At 41.5% G+C, this 27458-nt stretch overlaps 1 protein-coding gene across 15 annotated transcripts in view; it reads left to right on the forward strand.

Moving 5' to 3' along the window:
• adgrl2a (adhesion G protein-coupled receptor L2a) overlaps window positions 1-27458 on the forward strand; it is a 242152-nt gene that overhangs the window by 190054 nt on the left and 24640 nt on the right. For all 15 annotated transcript variants that reach the window (XM_050054607.1, XM_050054615.1, XM_050054616.1 and 12 more), the window contains 4 exons: window positions 6232-6341; window positions 14332-15132; window positions 25848-26144; window positions 26800-26903. In XM_050054607.1, the coding sequence (XP_049910564.1) occupies window positions 6232-6341; window positions 14332-15132; window positions 25848-26144; window positions 26800-26903 (1312 nt within the window). The remainder of the gene's footprint in view (window positions 1-6231; window positions 6342-14331; window positions 15133-25847; window positions 26145-26799; window positions 26904-27458) is intronic.

A 27458-nucleotide genomic window follows, 5' to 3' on the forward strand; every position in this document is an offset into this window, starting at 1 on the left:
ATTGGGCCACCCCCTCAGAAAATGGTCTAAATATACTGATATTGGAGGTGATTATACATCCAGTGTGTGTGTGTGTGTGTGTGTGTGTGTGTGTGTGTGTGTGTGTGTGTGTGTGTGTGTGTGTGTGTGTGCGTGCGTGTGTGTGTGTGTTTGTGTGTCCTGTGTCCTGTTTGCAACAGATTGTTTCTTTCGCTGCCATTTTGTGGCCCTGGAAATGATTTAATTTTTCAATGGCCTGTCTGCTATCAACAGGCTTGCCTCTTGAGAGATGTCTGCCTCGATAATTGTGCCATGAACCTCATCAGCATTTCAGATGAAATGGAGCTAGACGGGTCACTTTGAGTTTAAGAGACGCTAATTTGATTGAAATTCAAACTGGGAGCACCAGGAAGTAGATTGTGCCTTTTTCTGTAATGTGCTCCCCTCACTCATGTCGTTTTTCTCCTCCAGTTACACGGCGATTGTTTTCGCTGCTGAAGCTATTTTTTATATTCTGAATTACAAATGGCTGCTTAGGCTTCCTGAACGCTGTAGAGTGTTTAGGGATAGAATATTGAGCAGTGGGAGCAAAACAATCTTGGATTCAGCGATTGAGGAGTGTCTTGCCCTCATTCTAAACTGGATGTGTCACATGAGCAGCACATGACATCATGAGAGACCGCCATGACTGGTACTTATGTACTGGTTCAATGTAAATGCAGTGCTTTTGAAGGTATGAAGACAAGACTATTTCAAGATGATTTTTTGTTAGAATACTGATGTATGAGATCAAAGCTGTAAAGTACCAACCAACCCTTCGTTTGGTAGACCGAGCCTTTGGCCCAGTAAATGATTTTTAGCCCAACCAGTAACGTTATTTTTGAGGCCAAAACCAATATTGATGTTATGGAAGAGCATTTTAAGTCATTTCCATGCTAGAGCAAAAAAATCAAATGTAAAAACTGGGTCCAAAATGAACAAATGAATAAAAGCATGGGTAGAGGTTAGGGTTAGCCTTCCTGTCTGCGCTGCACAGACTGTAGAGATTAGCTATGACACACAAGTTTAACATTACATAGCTTGCACATTCATTAAGTTTATTTTGTCAAAAATTATACATTTATCATTTTTGCTAAAGGGATCTATGCAGACATTCATAGATACCAATTACATCACTGCTTTCCATCCAAAAAATGTAAACTTAAAATAAATAATAGGATCAATTTATGTTCATATTTATTTATTTTTTCTTTAGTGAAGCAAAAAAAAAAGGAATTACTTTAAATATTGAACAATACTGACATCCATATCAAGTACTCAAGAACTCATGCCCATCCACCTATTGGTATTTGAGAGTTTGAAAATTCAGTAGTCAGATGATTGGCCGATTTTACAGTTAAAAAAATAAATACGTGTCTATGTTCTCTAGTGAGCAAACTCTATAATGGCGACACTGTTCCCACATTTACCTCAAACATATCTGTATCTGTACTGCAATTTCTATGGTACCTATTGGCTGACATACCTGCTGATATCCATATATTTGTGATAAGTTAATATCAGCCAGCACATCTGCCTCACTAAATACTAGGGCTGGGCAATATTAAGGTATTATATCGTTACCGAAATATGAAACTATATATCGTCTTAGATTTTGGATATTGTAGTATCGTGATATGCTATAAATGGTGTTTTTTCCTCGTTTTAAGGCCTTCATTATAGCAAAGTGATGGAAATGTGTGAAATTACCAGACTTTTCTATTTGTTTTAACATTTGCCTTAACCCTCTTATTCGTCACAGCCACATTACTGGTGATTATTGATCAAAAATCTCATTGTGTTTATATTTTCTGACCAAAAAAAAACAAAAGTCATCCTACAATTTTGTCGCATCAGAGAGGGTATGTAGTCAGAAATATTGTTCTATTGTCCTATTTTGTCTCCCTGTCCTAGCATTAATGACCTAAAACATATCAAGATATGTATTGTGTATCGAGGTATAGCCTAAAATATCGCGATATAATTTTTAAGACATATCACCAAGCCCTTCTAAATACAGCACATTTGTGCATTTTGTTGAAGTAGTGGGGTTAAGCTTAGATTTAGAGAGGTTAGAGTAGTACACCCAAGGAAAGCCGAGTTGCAGGCTTACAGTACACTGATCGACTGTGCACAGCAGCATTGATTAAAATGTTGTTGTATGTGTATTTGGAGATGGATCAGTGATAAACAGATCTAGGTTACAGTCTGTATGGTTTACCTGGGCTTTAGAACTACGCAACACCTTTTACTACTTTTGTTACTGGAAATAGAGTTTGTAGAATTTTTTATGCTCAAGGCAATTTATTATTCATTTAGCACATTATCTTCATGTCCAATTATTCCTCTGACATGCTTTATGACGGCAGTGGAAAAGGTTAAATTGCATGTGGATACATGGTATCAGGAGTGCTATCAGTTACACCTTGTTGGCATCTTATCACACCCCTTCCCCGCTGTCAGCAGGGAGTGCTCATTTTTAAAGGAGATTTGCATCAAATCCAAGCAGCATTTTTGGTGACACTCTAATTGTACTGATGTCTGCCTCTCCCAAAAGGTCAGAGATGTGATGGGATTACATTTGGAATACTTCAGTGTGATTAACAGGCCGGTCGGGGAAATGGAGGCAATCACAGCAGAGAGCGGCTCCATTCTGCCCTAATTTTAGTCTTACCTCATTAAAAAAATGACGTTAGGACTATTTTTGACACTGAAAATTCTTACTATTGTTTAATTTAAAATAAATATACCATAAAGTAATGATAGGTGGATACAGCTTTAGAATTTTAGCCAATTTTAAACCACATATTGAGTCATATTCAGGGTGTGTAGCTCTGTAAGGTTCTTATTTTTGTTTTTTAAACTGGACAACCCATTGTTATAGATATATTAGAAATACTTAATTTCTCAATGATAAATAAATAAATAAATAAGGCACTGTATATTTTTTTCATATAGAGAATATTAGCAAACAACTGGGTGATGTTGCTCCTAATAAAATATAGCTTCCAACAATTTTAAAGTGAAGTACTTGAGCTCCTTTTTCAACCAGCTAATTATTCTTTCTCTTGCATTACAGGATAAAATAAATGAGTCCTTTCTCCACTTTTGCTTCAGTAAAATCTTGTTGAGAAGTCAAGGTATTTATAGAAATAGAATGTTTCACTCTGGAGGAAAGTGGAGAAATGATTCCTTTGACTTAATATTCATTATGTACATGATTAATTACTATATCGCCTCAGACTATCAAAAGATAGTCAGAGATATCATATTTTACATGTATTTAATTAGTGTGCACTTTGAGACCTGTGCCCTGGCAGGCCCAAATGCTGAACTTTTTATGGGAGGAATTTCAATTACATGCTCTGCCTCAAATTGAGGGCTAGGACTATGCATGGAAGAAGTCATTAGGGCTTTTTCAATTGGTCTCAGGAGATGCCCAAGGTTTCACAGATGAGAGAAATCAGAGTCACACAATCCCATAGATCAGGGCGCCTCTCCTCCACAGCTCTAAAATTAGGGCAATATATCAGAAAGAGCTATCAACACTTATGTCAACATTGTTTCAAAAGAAATATGAGGTGTTTTTTCCCCAGTGCTTATGTCCTGTTGTTTAATACATTTGCCTGAGAAACGATGGCAGGCCTATGTCTCATTAGTGTCATGAATTTTATTTTTGATATCATTCTGTTTCATATGCCTAATATAAACCAGGCAGTCATTTCCCGGTCTCATCGGAATCTGTTAGATAAAGCACTGTAATTTATATTGCTCCTGCATGATATGCTTATGCATGAGCAAAGGGACAGAATCATCAAAGTGACCATATAATATATGGAAAGTGCTGCAGAGTCATGAAATATTACCCGCAAAAACAAGCAGCGTATTATACGCCCAGCATGAGGTGCATGTTTTAATTCCAAAACAGTAATTCATTTCCATAAAAACAAATATAATATGCTGATATTCTCATCTGTTATCACACGTGAAGGTCATTAATAAAGAGAAATGCCCCTTGAGACCTTCACTAAACACACATGCACACGCGCAGATACAGACACAAATATGTGTCATTAAAGCTCTATAATATAATGCACTGTTTTAACATTGCCAAAAGCAACTTTTTTTTTTGGGGGGGTGAAATTAAAAGTGTTTTCTATTAAATGTATTTGGAAAAAATGTGTGAACTATTTTAATTGGCATGTGTGCTGTTTGGGAGAAATAGCACAGGAGGAGGAGGGAGGTGAATTGCTTTTGTGCTTTAAAAAAAAAAGTAATGGCTAATTCTGTTCCCTGTTGTTATTGTGATTTAGTGTTTTTTTTATTTGAACACAGGAGCCGTTTGTTTAAGTTGCTGAATAATGTTTTGTGCTGTAAAGCGTATCACACTGCATGCATTCATGGTATGCGGCTAAAATGTGGTTGCTTTCAATCTAGAACCTAAACAATTTCCAGCCCCCCGTGCGTTTGTTCAACACTATACATCCCAACAGTAAGCAACTCTCCACTGTTCCAGCGCGCTACCTAATATTATATTAATAACATTTGGACACAGAGCGGTGATTACCTCAGCGGCCCAAAACAAAGGCAAAACCCAAAGCACAATACAGTGCAACCAGTAATACATTTTCCAATGATCTGCTGTAAATGGGCTCACTGGTCTATGATAAGAAGAAACAAATATTACCTCTGGTCCCTGCTAAATCAGCAGAACAGAGTTATTGATCTGGCTCCTCACATTGCCAATAGAATTTTAAGTCCCCTTGGTAGCAAAGATGGCTTGCTGGGGGTATAGATGTCATTATCATGATTTCAGTACAGGGAAAGGGCGGTCACCCGCAATTCCCCGGGCTTCACAGCACACCACAGGCCCAATTAGAATGTCTGCTCTCCAGATGTTAAAGGCAGAGCCCGAAATTAACTTTTGACACTGCTTCGCATGGTTGGTGAAATGAAAAACAAAATGTATACATATATGACAGCTCCTCCATGCCAGTTATAATAATTATATATAGGCTATCTCTGTTGTTGATGTTTTTAAAAAAAAAAAAACATAACACACATTTTGCTAAACACTGAGCTGATTCTGATCTTTTTTTTTTTTTTTTTTGTGATTGGATGCCTTAATTAGTATTTTGGTATTTTCTGCTCTTCCGGGTTGAGAAATCACGGAGGCTGTAGTGGAAAACATTAATGAGACCTTTGGTGGCATTTTGGGTGCAAATTCAGGAGTCTAATCTAGTCACTCAGCATGTCGATCCACTCAGAGAACGAGCACGCTCAAATCGATAAATCGGGACATTTGAGAGGAACACAGACTTTGTTTGTCCCGTGCAAATGCGCCCCACCAAACACAGATGCGGGGGGTCAAATTCCAAAATCGCATGAGGCCACCGTGCAATTGTAGTCCAGTGTGAATAAGTCTTTATCTGTATCCACCAGGATGTGTTGCATTGATTTGTGTTGTTCGTGTTCATTTGATTTAATTGCACATTTTATTTTATTCACAGAGCTCTAAGTTTAAGAGAGTGCTGATATGTTTAACGGCACATACACACATTTACTAAGGTCACTTTTGGGTAAATTACATAGACTTACATTCATTTTCTAACCACTACTTACCTAACCCTAACCCTAACCCTAACCACTGACCCAAAAGACAGCTTTTTCACTGCACTTGGACACACACACACACACACACACACACACATACACACACTTGGATTTGATTTGATCACAACAAGCAGAGACGGAGGATTCATTCAGAAAATGGGGAATGTAATACACCGTTGTCCTTTTATTGACTAGACAGGTAATATTGTATTATGCCGAGGGGAGGGGGAAAAATTGTCGCAGAGCCTTTTTGGATTCTTTCATTGGCCTATACACATTCAGACAGATTATCCAAGCTCTTGTTAAAGACACACAAAATAGCACGGCGCACAAAGGAACTCTTTTACACGAAACATATAGCGGAGAAGAACAAATAGGCGAATGCTGAGTGAAAAGCAATGAAGTTGGCCCTAACTTTATTGCTAACACTGCCGCACGGTAATGTAGGTGCTCCTTTATTGGGGAATTAGAATATTTCGCAGCCTGAGCACGAGTTAAGAAAACGTGTTTTAACATTTGTGCGTTTCTTTGATTTGCCTCAAAAGGCACTCGAGTTATTGTTGCTAAATTTGTTTCTGTTTCTTTTTGTCCCCTTCTCAGATGCAACAATCGGACCCAGTGCATTGTGATAACGGGTTCAGATGTCTTCCCTGACCCCTGCCCAGGGACCTATAAGTACCTGGAGGTCCAGTATGAGTGTGTGCCCTACAGTAAGTTTGACCCTTCTGTCATGAATTGAAAACTGTCCCTCCTCCCTTTTCCCTGACACTCTCATCCTCTTCTCCTCTGCCCTCTCTCTGTGTCTCTTCTCTCTCTCGTCTGTATCATACTGTATCCTGTCCCATTTCTTCCCACTGCCTTGTCCAGACAGTCTCCTCTCTTTGTCTGCAACACCTTCCAGCACCATTTTCCTCTGTCTCTTCTTCCATCTGTGTCACACCATGAACTTTTCATGAAATATGACCTGTAAAGCCCTTTGGTCCTCTTTCTGTACTGCCTTTATTATTGATGTGCTCGCTGTGTTTCCAGCCGATCGACGAGCCTGGTTATGAGGTAGCAGAATAGAGGGAGGGTAGAGGAAGTCATGCTGACTCTCCGCGATGGCAAGCGGGTGTTTCATTACTCAAGTCTTGCACGGAGAAGTCTATCAGGCGCAAAACACAGCTCACCTTGATGGCTTAATATACATCCATACAACAGGTGTTGCAATATGTTAACAGATGTTTCATTATGTAACAGAACAGAATGGCTCCACTCGTAAGTCAACAACGTAATATTTCATCTAAAGAGATAGTGTTAACATTTTGCCTGCTCCTTGGATGCTAAAATATTCATTGCTCCCAAACAATCTTTAGATTGCCCTTTGAATTAAAATTCCCCTTTGTCCTTTAAGCTGCCATGTTCATTTGCAATTTGTGAAGGAAATTCCCCCATGTAACCTTTACAAACTGATTAATGACAAAGATTTAGATGAATTGCCAGAATCACTAATCAGGTGGAACTGAAATAATTAGAGTGGGAGTGATGGGAAGATAGTATTTGGCAGCTCTTGTGGATTCAAATGAGTATTTTGCACACTGATGTCTTGAGATGTGTTTCACTCTCGAATCAACTCGAAAGGTGAAGTTTAGCCCAAATATAAATAATGCATCTTTATTCTACGGTACTTTTTACATTCAACACTTTTCTCCTACATTGCTCATTACCAGTGTACCTGTCTCAGCTGTTCCCCTCAGTGTAGAATCAGAGTGCATTAGTGAACATCATTAGATGGTGAAACTCATTACAACTTAAAGGTTAACCTCTCGGAGGCTTTGAGGACCTGTAATTAAAAATGGAATAAGCTGTAATGAGCATTTGAGTCCACCTTATTGAGCAAAGCCAAATCCTGTAGCTTTTTAAACACCAAGCTGCTTGTTTTTTTGCTTCTCTTTTTTTTACTTGCCTCATAGTTAAGTGAAGTATCGATTATGTCTTGCTGTGTTACCTCAAACCTAATAGTAGGATTAGCCTCAAGGTGCACTCATGTCCACCCACTGTTATGATTGTCTTTTGCCTCCTTCTTGCACCAAGGAAACAGTCAAGGCCGGTGTAGTGCGGTGAAAAATAATCTTCCCAAGGACTCTCAGTCCTGGCAAAGTCTACCTAACATAAAATTCCAAACAGGTCCTCACTTCACTCAAAGCAGTTTCAAACATGCATGTCTGTAGCCCCGTCTTTTTGCTTCTCAAGGTCCATGCCCAACCAGAATAGGACCAAGAACACAGAATGTATCCTATCGCAACTGCCCTGGTAAGTGATTAGTGTTCTCCCAGTCTGATCAGTCAGTCCACACAAGCCCAGTCCAGCCTTTCCCACTCAAGTCCTGTTGTAAACTGTGATAGATTGTGATATATAGGCAAGTTTCGTGTCATGTTTTCTCCCCCTAACCAATCCTGTGTCTCCTCTTCCCCCCCAAAATAAAATCCATATACCCAAGATCATTCTGTAGAGTCAGACTAACGCAGAGAAAGGCAATCATAGGGGAAGATTTACTGAGCTTTTCCACACCGGAGCAAAGCCTTACTACAGTTTTGAGATGGGATAGCTGCAGTTTTCTAGTTTTCAGATGGAATAGATCATATGCCAAATACCAAGATTTGTGATTAAAAACATTGCAGTGGTCCAGGAGCTTAGGATCCCCTGGATTTGCCGGGATACAAGACTTGAGAAGTTGTTTTGCAAGACAACATATTAAATCCCCATTAAGCTGATCAACGACGGGACCGCAGACAGTGTCCTCATTTTGACCAGTAGCCGCTGCCCCTCAAAGTCTATCTGTGCCATGAAATATAACCAGCAGTTTAATAACATAATATGATAAACAGTTGTTTCCTGTCTCTATAACCGACTGAATGTAATGTGGCAATTAATCCGTCCTATTGTCTGAGCCTTTGCATAATCACACAAGCAATTTTTTTGGATTTTTCACTTCTGTGCAAGTGGCCTTTGCAACAAGTTGCCTACATTTCCACCATTCTCATCCTCTTGGCTTCATAATTTGGTTCTTGTCATGAACCGCCCTCATTAGCAACATTATCTTCATGTTCCAGCCAAGGATGTAAATTTTGCCTTCACCTGGCACTGAGTCACCCTCTGAATTGGCTCTAGTAATTGCTTGAATCGGGCAACATAAAAGCAGAGATGTTTCTTTATGAAGACTGCTCTGTGCAAGCTATTTTATAAAAGAAAAAAGCTGGAGAGAAAGAAAGAAAAAAGTTGCCATCCCTATTCTTCCCTTGCAGAACAGTAGAGTCGCTGCCAGTGGGCATAAACAGCCCTCAATGCTAATATTCTCATTTTTCATCACATTCTAATGCCACTAAACCCCCAGCTCCATGTGACAGTGATGGCTAGATTATGAAAAGTTAAGCTGTAAAAGCATGATATTTGGGTCCCCTTTGGTGTTTTCGTTTCTGTGTTCAGTTTTTATCCCTGTTTGTTCAGTGTAGCTTACATGATGCTTCAATTTAAATTTAACACTGAAGTCACTAGCTGAATCTGCAGTTGACGGCAGACATCCATTCATATCAAGACGGGACACCTTATTGTTAATAGTGATTGTTAATACTCATTATAATTTGATTAGCAACAAGTCATAGAAAGCAGGAGATCTGCAGAAAGTTGTTAAAGTCTAGTGGAGAAAGTTTAGGGTGTCTGGGGTTAGTGTGAGTTGGCATGTGTCTCATGTTTGTTTGTTTTTAATGTTGCTATATTATTATAAGTGACTGACTCTCTTCCCTTCCCCCTGTGCAATCTGCAGGAAACCTCCTCGGCTATCTGACTCACTCTCTTCATCCACTGACTGATTTCTGATCACACTGATTGTTATTTCTATTTTTTACATCTCTACTAACGCCATCAGGTCTTTCGTCATGTGTTCTCCTTTCCTTTCCAGGTTTCCTTCACGCCATCTCTCTCTGTCCACTTCTCGCCTCCTCTGTTTCATGTGGCCGAGGCAGCTTCTGAGAACTCAACTTTTTTTGTTCATTTGTTTGCTTCCTGTCCTCCGTGTTTGATCTCGTAGTTAGCCGCAACACACTTGAATTTCTTCTGCAGAAGGGCGTGCATTCATTTACGGATCCTTGTGAATCTCTAGTTTCTGCTTTTTTTTTTCGTTTCTTTTTTGTGCCACTGAAGCCTAGGTCAGACTCGACAATTATAAAACTTAAACTGTAATACGAACCTGCACTAATTGGAGCTTGAGGGGAACCTAGTTTATGATTGCTCACATTATCCCACGGCGCAAACTGGCCCAAAATGTGTACATTTAGTATTTCAACATTGATCCTCGCAGGCCCGCTGTGGTCGAGCCTTTGTCTCGTGAAACCATCTGAGACTGAAATCTGAGAAAGACAAAAACCAATAAAAGTGTAGAGCAAGGGCAAAAGAACTGACGCAGGCAGCCTGTACTTGGGAGATGAACATCTGCATCAGTAAAGAGTTGCTAATACATAATATTTAAAAGCAATGTCCTTGAATCAATCTGCATTAATAAAATACTTTTTAATAATTTTCGGTTATTGTTTGTAAGCAGTATTGCCAGTGAAAGTGAAAGCCAACCTCAGGTTCACTCTTGTTCGTTACATTCGAGTTTCTCTACTCTCTGTCCATGATTTTTATAGCTTCTTCTTGTATGTGTGCTGCCTACGGTCTGGCAATTGGTCGCCACCTTTTTGTAAAGTCCTGACCTCACCTGTGTGCTGTGCACAGAAACGCCCCGAAGACAGCAAAAATAGAAATAAATAAGAAAATACAAGCAGAGTCTCTGCAGATAAATACACTGACACACATTTCTTGTGGGTCATAAGTGATGATTAACAGGGATTACGTCTGTGTGAATCTATACATAGTTTTTTCAACCTTGTCTGCTTGAAATTACATTTGTGTGTTGCTAAACTGCTCTCTTAATGACGTCGTTGTGGCAGTGTAATCGCTGCCTGGAATATGTTTATAGACAACGATTGAAAGGAGATGATTGAGGAGGATGGTGCATGTACAAAGGGTCTCCGAAGTGACTTTGACACTAGAACTTCAGGTTCGCTTCCAGACTCCTGTCTGAAGTTTAGGCAACAACTTAGGTTGAGGTTGCAGAAAGGTCACGATTTCAGTTAAATGTTAATCAAAAAGGAATTTTAAAAATTAATGCCGTAGTCACTTCAAGTGGATAGTGTATTGCAAGACTGCCTATTTTTGCAGAAAACAGCTGAAATGTGTTGTCAGTGAACATTTTGCTGATACCTTGATTATCAACATTTTTGAGACTTGCCAGATATGTTTATCAGCGACATTTTCTCATTATGTTAATACAAAAAGTGCTCCTTGCGTAGTATATCTTTAAATACACACTGTAGCATCAGTACCTCATAATACATTGGTATTATCTCATCTTGTTATTTTTGCCTGAGCTTTTCTGGACACACAGTAAGAAGTCGAGTCATTGAATGACGGAATAACTTCTCTGTGATGCCCGTCTTTATCCCCTCACATTTGGTCAACAACCTGCTGATTGAACAGCAAGCAGATGGACTGTTTATCTGAACTGTCCCAGTTGGGAAAGACGTGACTTGTTGAACAGTCTTGTAGTCTGACCCAGGCTTTAGACGTGTCTGAGAAATGTCTTTTCTGAAAAATAGTTTTATATTTGTTATAAATATGTCTCTAGAAATCTTCATTCTTGTTGCAGCTAAAACTAAGCTCGTGATTTTCATGCAATGAAATTTTTTCTTTTTTCTTTTGTAACTTTTTAAGTCTCATTATGGTTCCATAAAGCAGCCATTAACATCTCAGATGAATGGACTTGGTGATGCTTCTTAGCACAGGTGCCTTGTTTGAATGTGCACGTTGGCTAATTTACAGCAGGCTTGTATCAGAAAGCACAAAGTAACAAATTAAGTGCAGCGTTGTTCTGTGGAATTAAATGCACATTTCAACAGTGAGTGCACATAAGCTATATTAATGTATTGTGCTTCAGTGACTTATTCTGATTACCTGCTTCCTTGAGAAGGCCACAGCTAGTGTTTGTTTTTCTATGTACATGTGGCTTCATAATTGTAAAAGTGGCAAAGTACAACCCGGATTCCAAAAAAGTCTGGAGGCTGTGAAAAACAAATATAGACAGAATGCAATGATTTGCAAATCCTTTTTGAGATGAGAATTTAACACGTAAAAATTTTGTCTATTACACATTTTTCCAATGCTGCTATTTGCATGAAATTTAGATCAGATATTGGTATTTGCTGAATAAACCTACACCGATAAGAAAATCATAAAGTTTCAATCCGTCAAAAATCGAAATAGGGAATTAAGGATTGAACACTGCACTTGAAATGTATTAAATACTTACAGAAACCTTAGTTTTTAAGACCCTTCCTGTATAAAGAAATGGGAACTGGCCCATTTTCATTTTACACTGACAGTCTTTAAATCTGGAAGATTTTGGGGAGCCCACTTGAGAATGATATTTCACTTTCAATACAACAATTAATGTCATCAGTTCCCAAACACTTACTGAGTGTTTCTGATAGAAAAGATGATGTAAAGCCATGGTAAACATGCCTCTGTGGCAACTTTTTGGAACGTGTTGCAAATTCAGAATGAGTGTATATTTACTAAAAACCATAATATTTATCAGTTTGAATATTAAATATCTTGTCTTTTTAGTGTATTCAATTGAATTTATTTCGGAAAGGATTTGCAGATTATTGCATTCTGTTTCAATTTTACACAGCGTCCTGACATTTTGGAATCGGGGTTGTATGATTAGTGTTAGATAGAGACTTGTGTAGGTATTCGTAAGGTGTTATATTGTCCAAAATGGTAAAATTATATAGCAGTTGTATTCAAATCTACATGTATTTCAAATATTAAACAAACTACTACTAATAATATTTAACTTTCTTTTTTCTTTTTATTACAAAATTGGATTTCTGTTTGGTTTATGGTGGTGGGTGGATTTAAACAGACCACTGCAGCAGTCACATGAAGTATAAAACAAGTGAAACTGTAATTAACATGAATCAATAAAATGATGCAATAAATAAAATTTTACCGTAGTATCCGCACGGTGGCTTTAAGTCACTGAAAATGTTTCAAATAATGTAATTATTTAAACAATTTTCATTCAAACGAGATCAGTCTCTTTCTTTGTTTGATGTTTGCCCATGTGTCAAACCAGTATCAAAGATTTTATATGTTAATGTCAGACGTTATGCCATTTGCAATGGTGCATACTCGCAGTCAGTTGGCAATCCAAATCTAAAATCCATCCACCACTGTGACGATTGATTATTTTCGATGTTCTAATCTAACCCCTTTTCTAAGACAGGACCTTGACGGCTGTGTGTCACCTTTCTTACAACTTTCCTGCTTTCTCTGAATAGGTCTACCCGTTTTTGTCCATGTCTCATAACGTGTTTCTGCATATGTAATCGTAGCAATGACCGTTAATTCATATTAATCTCTTTTTTTCCCCTTGCACCCCTTTCATTCTCTCTTCCAACGCTTAAAATAGAAGTGGAGCAAAAAGGTAAATAACAGACACGATCCAAACCCTAGCTCCTTGTTTTGTGGCATCTGGTTGTAAACTACCTATTTTCCCATGGTGGCCCCTACAAACCCATCGCAGACGTTATCTTCAGAATCCCCCCAACTGTAATGTTAACGGCCTGTGTAGTGCAACAAGGGAAGTGAGGCTGGCCATAAAAAAAGACGGCACACGAGCAGCCAAAAGATGTAAATGGGGGCATATTGGCTGCAGTCCATAGGGGCTTCCTCTCTTCATTCTCCCTGGGTGCTTTTGCTACTCAGCAGAATCTCATATTGCCTGGCTTCCAAACCCTTTTCCATAGCATGCCATGGTAACAGTGTTTCTTGGCCCTTTTTTCAAGCTGTTGCTTTCTACTGTCCCTTTTCTCTTCGAGCCCCCGCCCTTCTCACTCTTCTCCCCATTATTCTCACCTGACCACTTGCTGCTCTTTTCTCTGTTGATTCTTATGCCTCCTTCGCCTCAGAGCACCAACCAAAACACCTCAAGAGACCCTTACTGAAAGTTTTGTTTTTTTTATTTATTTATTTTTATTTTAATGGTTGTGACATTTGCACCACTTCGTAATGACAAGCCTCTCAGGTATATACCGTAGAGTAGGCGGTGTAACTGAGACATGTCTAAGTACACAAAAACATTTTGCAGACTCCGCTGACTCCTGCTCTCTCATAACCTCTCCCGTCTGTTGCCAAGTGACTTTAGTTGGCTGCATTTTGTTTTGTTTACAGGACCAATTGTTTTGTTAAGTTTTGTTTATGTTCTATTTCCCCTCATTTGTGTTCTATTCCCAACAGTAAATGTCTATGAGGCCAAGCTTCCTTTCGTTACAGACTACTTTATATATTTAAACGTTATGCTTAATAACTTTCCTAATCCTTTTTTTCTTTCTATGCACAAAACCAAAATCCTTATACTGCTTGTGAATATTGGCTATAGCTGTTAGTTGTGTTTTGGCCACTCTTTAACGTGTGTCTGTCCCCACTCCTCGTGGACAACCTGTAAAACAAAATGAAGACATTAGAGATTATACGGATGTTACATATAGTGTTGTAAGGTTTTACTTTTCACATGGTAACCTGTGTCTGTTTCTCGTTCTACTCTTCTCCCATTACTAGTTTTTCTTTGTCCTGGGACTCTGAAAGCTGTCGGTGATCCTTCCTTTCTATTTGAAGCGGAGCAACAAGCCGGCGCCTGGTGCAAAGACCCACTGCAAGCTGGCGACAAAATCTACTTCATGCCTTGGACTCCTTACAGGACAGACACTCTCATTGAGTATTCCTCCCTGGATGACTTCCAAAACGCCCGGCAAACCATCACCTACAAGCTGCCCCACCGGGTGGATGGGACTGGATTTGTGGTCTACGACGGGGCGGTGTTTTTCAACAAGGAGCGTACCCGCAACATTGTCAAGTTTGACCTGCGAACTCGAATTAAAAGTGGTGAGGCGATCATCAATAACGCCAACTACCACGACACGTCGCCCTACAAGTGGGGCGGTAAAACTGACATTGACCTGGCGGTAGATGAGAACGGGCTGTGGGTGATCTACGCCACCGAGCAGAACAACGGCATGATCGTGATCAGCCAGTTGAACCCCTACACGCTACGATTCGAGGCTACCTGGGACACTGCCTATGATAAGCGCTCAGCCTCCAATGCCTTCATGGTTTGTGGAGTACTCTATGTGGTCCGCTCCACCTATGAAGACAATGAAAGCGAGGTCAGCAAGAGTCTGATCGATTACATTTACAATACCAAACAGAACCGTGGGGAATATGTTGATATTCACTTTCCCAACCAGTACCAGTACATTGCAGCTGTGGATTACAATCCGCGAGATAACCAGCTTTATGTTTGGAATAATTTTTACATCCTGAGATACAACCTGGAGTTTGGCCCACCTGATCCAGCACATGGTAAGCCAGCCCCCCCAACACCACCACCACAATCATTTATTTCCCAGACAGTATTGTTAAATTGCATTGCTGAAATCGGGATTTAAGTTGCTGTCAAGTGCGCTTTGATATTCCTTTGGTATTCCCCATCTATGTATCAAGTGTCACAGCTGACTGATTTTTAATTTAGAATCTAATATGTGCTAGATATGTTACGGAAGCTTTGGAGTGTAGGAAAGCATCTCTGGGGGGGTGGAGTGAGTGGGGCTCTGTGGTAAACAACACCTCGAAGCCAGTTACCATATCATAAGGGATCAGTATCTAGGGGATTTGGCGAGGTTTACCATCCGGGCGTTCCCTGAGTCCCGGTGCTAACGCTCAAGGGACCCCTGCTAGCATATCCCTTTTTTTAGAGAGAGTATGACAGGGAGAGAGAGATATACTTTCACCTCTGGAAACATACATGCCCGGACAGGTGCAAAGTCTGGCCTGGGGCAAGGTTAGATCATTCCCCAAGTGATGCTGAAACTCCAAATCTCCATCGGCCATTAAAAAAAAAAAAGTACTTCACACTCTGTAGGAAGAGTGTAAGGACAGGAGGTTCTGTCTAAAAGAGAAAGACATGGTATACACAAGGGAGGAGGATCAATCATCCGGGGTCACATCGGCAGCGTATGTTTTTAATTTAGCTGTCAAGAGCTGAGGGGAGGCTAGCCTAGGCCTGCAATAGTCCTTACCCTGAGAATATAATAACAGTAATCATCCTAATCCCCTCCACACCCAGAGTCCTAAGTCCACGTAATGCTCAACGCAGTCAGTGATGAGCCACAGAGGTCAAGCAACTTTTCCACAGATTATCCGAGAGCTCAGTATTTATTAATGTGTTTGCTCGTTCACTTTTGTATTGACAGGACGTGGGCTGGGGCTGCTAAATTGGGTTCAGCCTGTGGAACAGCATCAGTCTATAGCCAGACCAAGGCGAGCTTTACTGTAACAAAGAATGTAGTCCAGGTTGGGAAGCGAAATTAATATGCAGAGGGGGAGCTGAGTAGAGAATATTGCAAAAATCATTGGGAATGAGATAAAAAATGTTTCCCTCTTTGTTATTGTTTGTTTGAACTTCCTCTGCAGCCAAAAAGACAGATACTAAGGGATTTTTAAAATTAAATATTTGCATATCACAAGTAAATTTAGAGCAGTTGAGGAATATGCTACAATCAAAAAGTGTTTCCTTATTTTAAGTCATGCCCAAAACATAACGTGACACAGTGAGAATTCAAATGAGCTGATTCCAGGCAGCTGCTGTAAAAGTGCTCATAATGTCACCTTTTCGCCTGTCTAACAGCAAACAATTGGCGCATGTCTTTACATGCTGTCATGTGTTTATGTATATGGTAAACTGATTATTAAGTAGTCAAGCAACAGCCTCCACAGCAGCCTCTATCCTCTGCTTAGCTGTTATGGATTCTTGGAATAAGCTGTGTATCGACAGGCTGCATGCTCAATTGATTTATTCATTTGCCGAATGGACACTGATTACTTATGGAGAAATCAGAGGCTTTAACAGGATCCGCCCTGAAATAGGACAACATTCTGGTTAGCGCGCGCGCGCGTGTGTGTGTGTGTGTGTGTGAGACAGACATATACTTTACAAGTGTTTATTCACACAGTCAGACCTCCCAAGCACCCAAAGGAGCCCACTTCCTTTCCTGTAGATTATGTTTAGAAGCACACACAGCCTGACATACTGTACTTGCTCCTCAGGGCTTCTGTATTCACACATCTTTATTTTAACGTCAACAAGGACTCCGTTCTCTCGTCTTGACAAATGAGACGTGAGCCTGGCCCTGCTGCTGACTAATGTATGTTGAGTTGCAGTCGATGAGTGCAAGGCAGAATGGTCCAGGATGATCATCAAGATGTCAATAAACTTGTCCTCCCACATGGCTGATGTTGACACATAAATGATGGCACTTTTTTCTGGCTGTCACTGGATGCCCCCTCTGTGATATCTCGATGCTCGTTTCAGGGCCTGCTTCACTGGGCACTGAAACAAGCTATCAGAAGGCTTTTGTACTGTTAAAAGTTGAAGGTACGTGTTTTGAGCAGCACTTGGCTTAAGAGAAAAGGAGCTGAAAAGAACATGGCTCGAATCATCACATGCAGAGAGCATTGTTTGTACAAGAGAGCATGGCTAATTCTCAATACAGATCCAGAACTGTGTTAATTGTTTGACTTTATTTCAAAGTAAAAACAAGGATCGGCAGGTTTTTATTGTAACCACAGATTCCTCCTCTTCAAGAGAATCTCAAAGCCTGTCCACTGTACGTCCTGCTCCACTATTCCTGAATTTCTCAAGTGCACAAACAGCTCTACCACATGATTCGCTCCGTCATGGAATGCAATCACATCAAAGTGATGTTGGGACACTGTGTGGCAGACAGTTGGGTTCTTGTCAAGTCCAATAACATCGCTCATGTCGAGGCAAGATCATCTCTTGTAGGATTATGGGGGAGTGGATGGGGTCACATCCAACATGCGGCTCCACTGGAAGTAGACATTAAATGGGTCAGTAAGTCCCACTCTTGGCTTCAACCAGCAGCGCCGTAATCTACTCATGTAACCATGGCCCTGCGTCTGTTTTCCTCCTTGCATATAGGAGCTCATAAAAAGACATATTCCTTTGTCGCGTCTTGTAAGTGAGATGATTAAATTGATTTAAATGAGGTATTCCCAGAGAAAACCCATTATGCACCCAGTTCTATGGACCGTTTATTCATGCCAAGCTCTGATATTTGGCCTCAAAGCACTGAGTAAGCATATCAAAATCTATTTCTTACCAGAAGTGTGCACAAACAGACTCCATTCACTGCCTCAATGGGACACAGGTGAGCCTCGGAAACCTTTTATTTATCCCTTGTCGCAAAATTAGATTCTGAATCACTTCCGTATAAAAGCCCCCGGCGCTGCAGTTAACACCCACACAAATCAAGACCTCCTCTTTAATTGTTGAAATGTCAATACATTTGCATACAATTTCAATCTTTGCTGCACCCTCAAATTATACATTTGCGAGTGGGGATTGTAAGAAAGAGAATGACCCAATTTGTTTGAAATTATAAGGTAGGGCTCACTGACGCGACTTGCCAATTAGCTTACAAAACTCTGCATGTGGTCAAAACAATGCCCTGTAGTTTGTGTGTTATAAAAGTGCTTTGCAATGCAAAAATGCTCAGCTGTTACAGATGCTTGTGAGTCATATGCATTAGCAGTCACCCCAGAGAGCCTACCTCTTATAGTCTGATGAATATACAGCTCACTAATAAGCACCACTATGATTCATTCCTGTCTTCTGCGGTGCTTACATAGAGGTCAACTTGTGCATGGCAACATTTAGAGAGAAAGCAGGGAAAGCGGAGCGAGACAAGGAGAGGTATGGATGCTTTAAACGTCAACATCAAGCTTTCACAGCCATCTGAGGTGCTCAGGTAAAATGGCAGGAGACTTCTCCCTCCTACGCTCGCTGGTGGTGCAGGAGCAAGGATCAGGATGTGTTAAAAACGGCCAATTTGTTTGTGTGCCTTGACAACAACCCCCCCCCCCCCCCCCCCCACTCCCTCTCCCCAGCCCCCTGTCAGCTACCCAAGTGGACACAGCGGTGTGAGAGGAGACTGTATTGATGTGGAAAATCACCCTTTTTGTTTTTCTGTCCTGTCATATTCTTGTTGTTTCTTTCTCTGTCTGCTTCCATCTTTTTGTCTCTCTCTTTCATTATCTCTCTATTGCTGCCTCTGTCCGTCTCTCTTGTCTATTTTATTATTTTTCGTGCACTCTTTATTCGCCTTTGGACTCCCACTGTTTTTCGTGGTCCTCCTCTTCCATGATCATCCACGAACGCTGCCTTAAATCTGGATATTTACATTTGAGTGCGTGCGTGTCTAAACATACAGTATATGCGTCTGTTTGGCTTCTCTCCTGCAGTCGGCCTAAAGACTGTTCAAATCATGCCCAGCGAGAGCAGCGCACACTAAATGACAGGATTTGAGTAAATCCTTAGCTGTGCCTTCTGGGAAAGCGTACACACACAGCAACAGGACAAAGACGGCCATCACGCACATGCAGATCAGGGATCACATACCCAGTCTTGTCATTCAGAAAGATCTATCCACTGTTTATAACAGTGTTTCAAGTTCCATTGAAAAATGATTTCCACTTATTTATGATTGATCCAGATCCTGCTACTGATGTAAACTATTTAAGTGAAAGTTGTTGTTAATAGCAACTTCCCACTCACGTTTTTACCCTGTTGATCTAAACTCCTGTTGACTGTTGGCAGAATCACACTCATGTTGACTGACCACACAAGCCCAGGCCAGCCAGGACCAGACCAAATCAAACACCCCACTATACACAACAGTCCAGCCCAGAATATGTGCAGTAATCCCCTCAAGTGACCTCCAACCTCAAACCCTGCAGTGACAGGCTAATTCAAAAAGTCCCTTATATCACTTAAAGGCCTTCCTAAATCCCAGAGTCTTGTCCAACTTACTGATAATGTTCTGAACTGTGTAAGCTGGGAGGAACTTCTTGGATATTAGGGCACTGTTGAGGAGAGTATTTCCAGCTGAAGGTGTTCTTCTTCACCGCTGGACGACAGGATCTCCCTATATGCCTACTTCCATTCTTTATTCCTCCCATGTAGCTTTTTTAACCAGCATTTTATGACACACCGTGACGTTATTCCATCTACGCTGTGACCCACTGGTCTCATTCCTGGTTACAATATCAGGGTGAATTTAACTGGGGCGATAAAAAGGGGGGAAATCCCACGATGGGGATTTACAGTCTTGTTCACAACGTCTCTGATATTACATCGTGGGATAATACCTAACCACCCAGTGTCTGGTGGCAGTAAAGGCCACTCAGCACATGAGGTCGCAAGGTCACCTGTTCCCTCTGAAATCTGATCGCGATCTCTGCGGCACCTCGTAAGACACGGCGGCCAGTTGCTGCCAGACAAGGAAGAACGTTTCCCCCCGTCTTATCCAAAAAACACACCTCGAGATCATGTTTTCTCATACTCCCATGCTGCTAGTTACCGCTTCTCCTGGAATGTCTTACCCGCTGATGTAAAACTACTGTACACAGTGCGGCAAAATGATCTTCACTGACAGCGTACAAGTATGTGGGCAACAGCAAACCCGGGGTTATGATTTAGAATGTCACAAAGAGTTGTTTTACATAAAAGAGAGAGGAGGAGGGGGGGGTGATTATGGTTGCACTGAGCCCTATAGCCAAGGGGATCCACAGTCTCTTGTTTGATTACAGTCTGACTGTGAAACAAGGCGTATTAAAAGAATTATTACTCAGACATCACAATGGTCCCCCATCACTCCCTGACACACGCCTTTGAGGAGATTTATTTCACACGGGCCTGATTATTGTGTCTATGTGTGTTTCTCTAATCTGTGTATATTGGAGTGTGCGTGCTTTTTCGCGTCACACAGCTGTGTTTGCGTGCCCGCATGCTTATGTATCTGTGTGTTTATCCGAACACCTCTGAAACAGACATCCTCCTGTGCGCACGGCATTAAATATCAGTCTGCTTGGCACACTCAGAGTTAATGCTTGAAATTTGAGGCACGTACAGTACAGAGAAAGCTGCAAGGAGAAGGAAAAAAAGCAGGCTGTAGTCTGGCAGCTGCTGTGTCTGTTCTCTGTACTTTGGTGTCATTCTGTGTGTGAGGGTGTATATGAATGTGTACATGTGTTTATAAGCGTATCTGTGCTTGTGTATGTGTGTGTGTGTGTGTGTGTGTGTGGGAGTGCACTCTGCCTGCCTGCCTTCCTTTGTCCATATGAATCAATGCGTTTGTATTGTGGGAAAGAGAAATATTGGAGACAGCAGTAAATAACATAATCCAGCTATTAGGTTTTGTTCCCTAAGACATGGACATATACTGTACACACCCTCACAAGGACATGACTCATGGGAAATTATACGAATTTTCACTCAGCTTTCTTCATATTTACTGCTGATACACAAGCAATCATACGCCGTGTTCCCCTCCACAGCTACAAATGCAGCGCAGAGTGAAAGACGTGTAATCCAATTTCCTTTGTGTATTATTGTTATTATTGGTAGATATCAAAATGCATCACAAACGTATTATAAATCATCACACTATTTCAAACTCAAGAACAGCTCCATTTCCATATGAACTCAGAGGCGAGGCTGCATCCAGAGAGGACTGAGTGAAATGCGTGTTTGAAACTGAGATATTTCTGCGGCGGCATTAGCAGAGGAAATAATTTACACTTTGGTTTTTTTTTCGCAGTTCAACACCTTATTTCAATTAACCTACGCTCTGCGCTGAATGACTTGAAAGCTGATGAGTTATTCATTTATTTTCCATCCACTAGATTATCTTTGTCCCCAGAGCGTGGCCCCCTTCTGATGACAGAAACAGACTTTGAATTGTTTGAGGTTCCACTGACTTGTTAACTTTTGCTATTCCTCTTCCATTAAGAGGTGATTACCACCCAGGAGCTACTTTTCTCACTGCACAAAAGACACGATTCTTTTACCTTAGCACGGAGCAAGGCTTCTGCAAAAATGGGAACAAAGAGGTAAATCTCCTAAGCAGCGTCGCTTCACATCATTATGAGATTATTCCATGACAGAGCAGGGGACAAGCGAGATCTAATAATTCTTTTAACTTTTTACACAGCAAATTAGCTGAAACAAATGCTAAATGTGTGTTCCCTTTCCCCTTTTTTCCCTCCCGCGCAAGATAAACAGCACCTGGTAATGTGTATGAAACATTACCCTGATGAACAACCATGCGGTGCCTACTGAAAGTGAAGCCATTAAGCATAATATAAAAGACACACACACTGTCGGTTTTCATTTGTCACCCCGGCATGACTACTGAGTCCTGGTAAAAGTCTCATCTGGGCTCCGTGTGTGTGAGCGTGGGTATTGTGTGTGTGTGTGTGTGTGTGTGTGTGTGTGTATGTTCCAGAGTGCTTACGTGTATGCATATGCTCTGACAACACTCACACAAGCCGTGCTCCCCTCGCCTCTTCCTCTCCTGGATTCCTGTCTCTTTGTCTGTCATCAATCCCAGACCTATAACCCCAGCGGTAATAACAGAACCACCGAGATACATTCAAGTGCAACAATGTGTGGGCGTCGAATCACACAAAGAGGTTATGAATAAGTCTGTCCTGACTATTGGCGGTACTTTGGAGCATATCACTCCATGCGCTCACACTCTGTGACAGCTAATTGAAGGTTCCCCTTGGGCTGAGTGCAGCAGAGACATAATAATCAAGGATCCTGTCCTGGTTTTGCTATATAGCCCTAACGTGGGATTTGCTTCTTTTGTCATAATCAAAGGAATATTGCACGCGGAAGGCATTCAGTGGTGTCAGCCCTGCGTTGCCACAGTGGAAAACAGAAATATTTGGTCCATGCTATGAATCACAAAAAGGTATGGAAAGACTGTAGCAGCACTACCAACAGATCAATACCCATCCCTCACAGTAGCTGCTTATAAACTTATCCACTTAGACATCTCTGTGAAGAAGTGACTGCCTGAGAGTAGTGTCCATTTTAATACCTACGGGTTAATTCCTCCCAGCTTTCATTGGATCAAATTAAACCAAGCTATTGCATAAAGGTAATGAGATTATTGTGTTGCTGGCAGGATTACGGGCTGACACGCTATGTACACAGGAACAGCAGTGGTCAGAGAGGCTGCATTGTTTATGCACGAATCTCCCTTGGAAGTATAGCCCACATTCACATTAGCCTCTTTTTCACACACAGGAAAGAGGATTAGTTTTCATCATAGACATGAAATGAAACCTCCCAACAGGATTATTTTAGCCCTTTTACTTGTGTCCTTTTCACAATATTTCTTGCTAATGAAGCTCTTTAATGTATGGCTGTGTTCTGTGACGCTGCTCGCTGAGAAAAACAGTTTTCAGCAATTGCCAGCACAGCTTTTTTGTCTCGTGCAGCACAGACATTGGCTCAGCAAACCTACCCCAGACCACTCTCCATAAGCCAAAACCCATCCAGTTTGCCACAGGGCAATCCCTCTCCAATGGAAGCCAAATGTATTAGTTCAAGCCTCGTATTAACCGAGCCTAGCGTTAATTACCCCCTCGGTTTCACCGCAGATAGCAGGTAGCAACAAAATAAATCAAAAACTTCAAAGAGATTTAATTGTACACGTTGTAACTAGAGCATGGAGCTCAACATCCCAGCGAGCCATGACAAGAAGCCCTCCTGAGTGAGGGGTGTAGACAAGATACAGTTGTTAGTTGACACGCCGAAGGAATGTGCTTGGATTAGAGCAGATGCCTCTTTGATTTATTGGCTGTAGTCGCGAGCCTTTTATCTTAAGTCATGCTGTCGAGCAGCGATTCATTTTCATTTTATTTCTGTCTGCATTCTAAACTCGCCATCCACGCAGACTGGGATATTATCTTTATCATCTTTCATATGTTGGAAATGAGAAACCTATAGAGGGCCCCACAGTTCTTTAGGAATCTTCTGGAGGTTTGCCAAGCAACCCAGACCCAGATGTTTAAGGAAGACACAATGATAATTATTTACACACTACATAGACACATGCTCATTTTCCTCAGACCGTAAACTTAACCAGAAATTTAGAACGCATCTTTTTGGTGACTATTGCTTTCACCTCTGTGAGTCTTCTCAGTGAGTCATGAAAAAACAAGGGTTATAGCAATAAAAGGTTATTGGTGCAGAATAGAGACAGAAATTTCTCCCAGCCGGCTAAATGCTAGTGCTGAAAGGACACTAAGCACAGGTTGTCTCTCAACCGCTCTGACAGGCCGTGCAGCCGAGAATTTCACTGTGTTGAGTAAAAGGATACAGGTAGGGGAGGGAGGGACGAGGGAAGAGGAGGCTGAGGTGAAGCCAGCCAGCCAAATCTGCCTTCAGCTCAGTGTCAAAACAGCCAGTCAGCTGTGTACACCTTCATGTCACCTGCTTGTGTGTGTATATGTGTTTGTGTGTATGGAGTTCTAAAGCCCCCAACAGGCGGGAGCACACAGAGTCATCTCCTCTGGTCAATAGAGCCTAATTCGCCGCAGGTAGCAGCCAGCCTCAAAGGCGATTTCCCTTCAGCTCGACTGTGCTGAAGCCTCTCATCCACACCGTGGGGCCTATGGTTATAGTAGTGGTGGTGTTTGTTGGGCGTGTGTGTATGTGTGTGTGTTTGGGGGGGGGGGGGTGTTGCTATCAGCCAGAACCATTATCCAATGGAGGCAATAGATATGGAGGTGTTGCTGCCTGGGGTCTGGCTGCCTCTTCTCCAATCCTCTGGAAGACAGAAACTGTCTTCTGCTTCTCCAGTTTGGCCCCATTGTTTCTGAATCCTCCTGTCATCGTCCTCTGTGTGTGCCTCTATTTTCCACCATCCCCCGCTCTGTCTTTCTCTCTCTGTTCCCCCTGTCCTGCCTCTGACTCCCTCCTCTCTTTGCCTCTCTGTCGTTCTGTCTCTTCGATGTTTTCACTACCGGTTGTACTAGCGACTGTGCTCAGCTCAAGCAGTGTAACAGCACCTCTTCACATTCCCTGCATGCTCTACAGGCAGCCTAATGGAGGAAATCAAAGTACTCAAATGCGATTAGATTCAGTATGCACGTTGCATTCCAATCAGAGCTCTTTTGATTTGATAGAGCTTATCCTTTTAAATTCAACCAACAAATACTTTTTTTTTTTTCAGAGGGGGTCATGTTTTCTTTTTGTACTTGGAGATGTGGAGCAGATTTATATCAAATAGTTAGTGTTTATCAACATTTCATCTATGAAACTCCCTTATGTTCCACTTTTATGAAATGTAATTACAGTGCAACTCATACTCCTCTGGTGTATCACATGAAAAATGTCTTCATAGTTTTTCCTTAGTGGCTCATGTTAAATGTAAGGAGTGCACTATTTTCTGCTTTCCCGGGACTGAAACATATTGTTTTTGCCCGGGGCATTGCATGAGTTACTGCACACCTGCTTTATCAGGGTATGAGTTGTAGCAAGAAACAACTGTAAAATGAATGTTCAGGCGCCATGGCTACATATACAGGTTCTGTGTTACTCTAGTGAAATTTAATCAGCCATGCCACAAAATCTCCCAGGCAAGAATGATTGCCAGGCATGAGGATGTTACTGTAATTATTGTCTTGTTCACTGCAGACTGAGTGCCTTGGATAAGCCATAGTCAACGGGGATGCAAATACGCTTGTTGCGCAAAGCACTTAGCAGCAATTTAAACAACAGGATACTTGGACGTATAAGCATTACATTGTTGAACATGTTAAGGAACAACATTAGGAATGTTAGTTACAGGGGACACTGTAGAGGGTTAGTGGGACACGAGGGCATCTGCCCACCAGCAGGTCAACGTCTGAACACCTGTCAGAGTATTCCAAGGAAAATACAGTACAGTCTACATTAGGCGCCCAGAGTTGCCACGCTAATTAGCTGAACTCACACTGCAACCGCAGGTCAAATGACCATTTGGTTTGTATTTCTATATTTTAATCCACAGAGCTGCATCATGTTTTCATAAAGACTTATAATATAGTGTCCCTGTGAGAATCAAACTCCATAAATCATAGAGGCGATTATGTTTTCCTCACCAGGCTGCACACCACCAGTGTTCAACCTTAACACTTATGTACTCTCTGTCTCTTCACAGCTCCGCCGCTGTCAGAAGTCACCACGTCCCCTCAGCCTCAGAGAACTACAACCACCACCACAACAACCACAGCGCACTGGGGTGTGGCCAACACTACCACCACAACAGGGCTCAAGGAGGGCAGCAGGGGAGCGCCCAAGCCGCCTCCTGTGATTCCACAGACTACTTCCCCTCCGCCCCTCGAGTCCTTCCCTTTACCCGAGCGCTTCTGCCCTGCCACCGAGAACAGAAGCATAATGTGGCCTCAGACCCAGAGGGGCATGCTCGTGGAGCGACCTTGCCCCAAGGGAACACGAGGTAAACAGGGCTCCCTCTCACTGTGTAGAGAAATCAGCAAAGTCGGTTTGTAACGGCGTCAGATTTTTTAGCTGTGTCATTCCAGGTCGAAACATGATTTAGCAATCTGTAACGGCTGTGTTGCAGAGGAGCAGGCTCAGCTGTTTCTCCTGCAGCCTGCGCCGAGACGTGCATCCCTCATTTGATTGTGTGTGAAATCGTGTTAGCGCTCAGAGTTCATCAGACACAGGGATAATTAGGACGGGGAAAAAAATGTTGCCACTTTGTAGCAAAAACAAGAGCGAGCTGTCGAAAATATTTTCAGCAAATAATTCTGCAGAAACAAAATTGGTGACTTTACATGTTTAGAGTTTATTGTATCCAACAATTTCAGTTTAATTTGTCCTTTGACAGCAGTCTTACCAGACTAGCATAGTACACAAACAAAATATCCTTCAGGGCTGATATTTCTGTGCGCACACACAGGCAGACATTCCCTGGCTTCATATTCGGGGAAATGTACGAATTTGCATGCTTGTAAATTCCTTGTTTGTGTGCAGCTTCCTTATTTTGTCTGTGTCCTTGTCCTTTGTTAGCCTGTAAAGGACTTCCTGGGAAAATGAATTTGATTTGACTTGATTGAACTTGACTATTCTGTTTTTGTTTTCCCTGTTAGGCACAGCCTCTTATTTATGTGTCCTTTCCACTGGGGCCTGGCACCCAAAGGGCCCTGATCTCAGCAACTGTACCTCCCACTGGGTCAACCAAGTAGCCCAAAAGGTTTGTATAAGCTCTGCCTCACTGTTTTTTCATCTTAAGTTGAATGTGTTTTTTAAAAACATGGAGGGTAGACAAAATAATGGAAACATGTCCTTGTTACAAACATGCCTGCAGAGCTGGGTGAGATAAGCCTGAAAAGCTGCATTTGTCAGTTATAAAAGATGTCTGGAAATGAGGACTGTGATATGTGTGTTTTCAGAAAACAACTAAAAAACTATAAAGTGTTAAAATAGCAGATGCATCAGTCAAAAGAAATTCAAAATGATATGTCAAGGAAAATTATGATGGACAAATCAACAAAGATAAGGCATTGCATGAAGCACAAACAGTGATGTGACAGGCATAAATTGGGTATAAGCAGCTCTCTGTGTACCTGTTTTTTTTTTTTTTTTTTTACTTGCCACACAGTAAAAAAAACTGCCACCATGGCAACTTCTCCCGCATGAAGAAAACATCAAACCCCCTTTTCATAACTGGCATTTCAAGGACTCATTCAAGTGTGATTTGAAACAGCGCTGTAAAGAAACCCTCCAAGTCTGTCTTCTTGCATTCTTG

Source organism: Epinephelus moara, chromosome 10 (genome assembly GCF_006386435.1).
Source record: "Epinephelus moara isolate mb chromosome 10, YSFRI_EMoa_1.0, whole genome shotgun sequence".
Taxonomy (NCBI): domain Eukaryota; kingdom Metazoa; phylum Chordata; class Actinopteri; order Perciformes; family Serranidae; genus Epinephelus; species Epinephelus moara.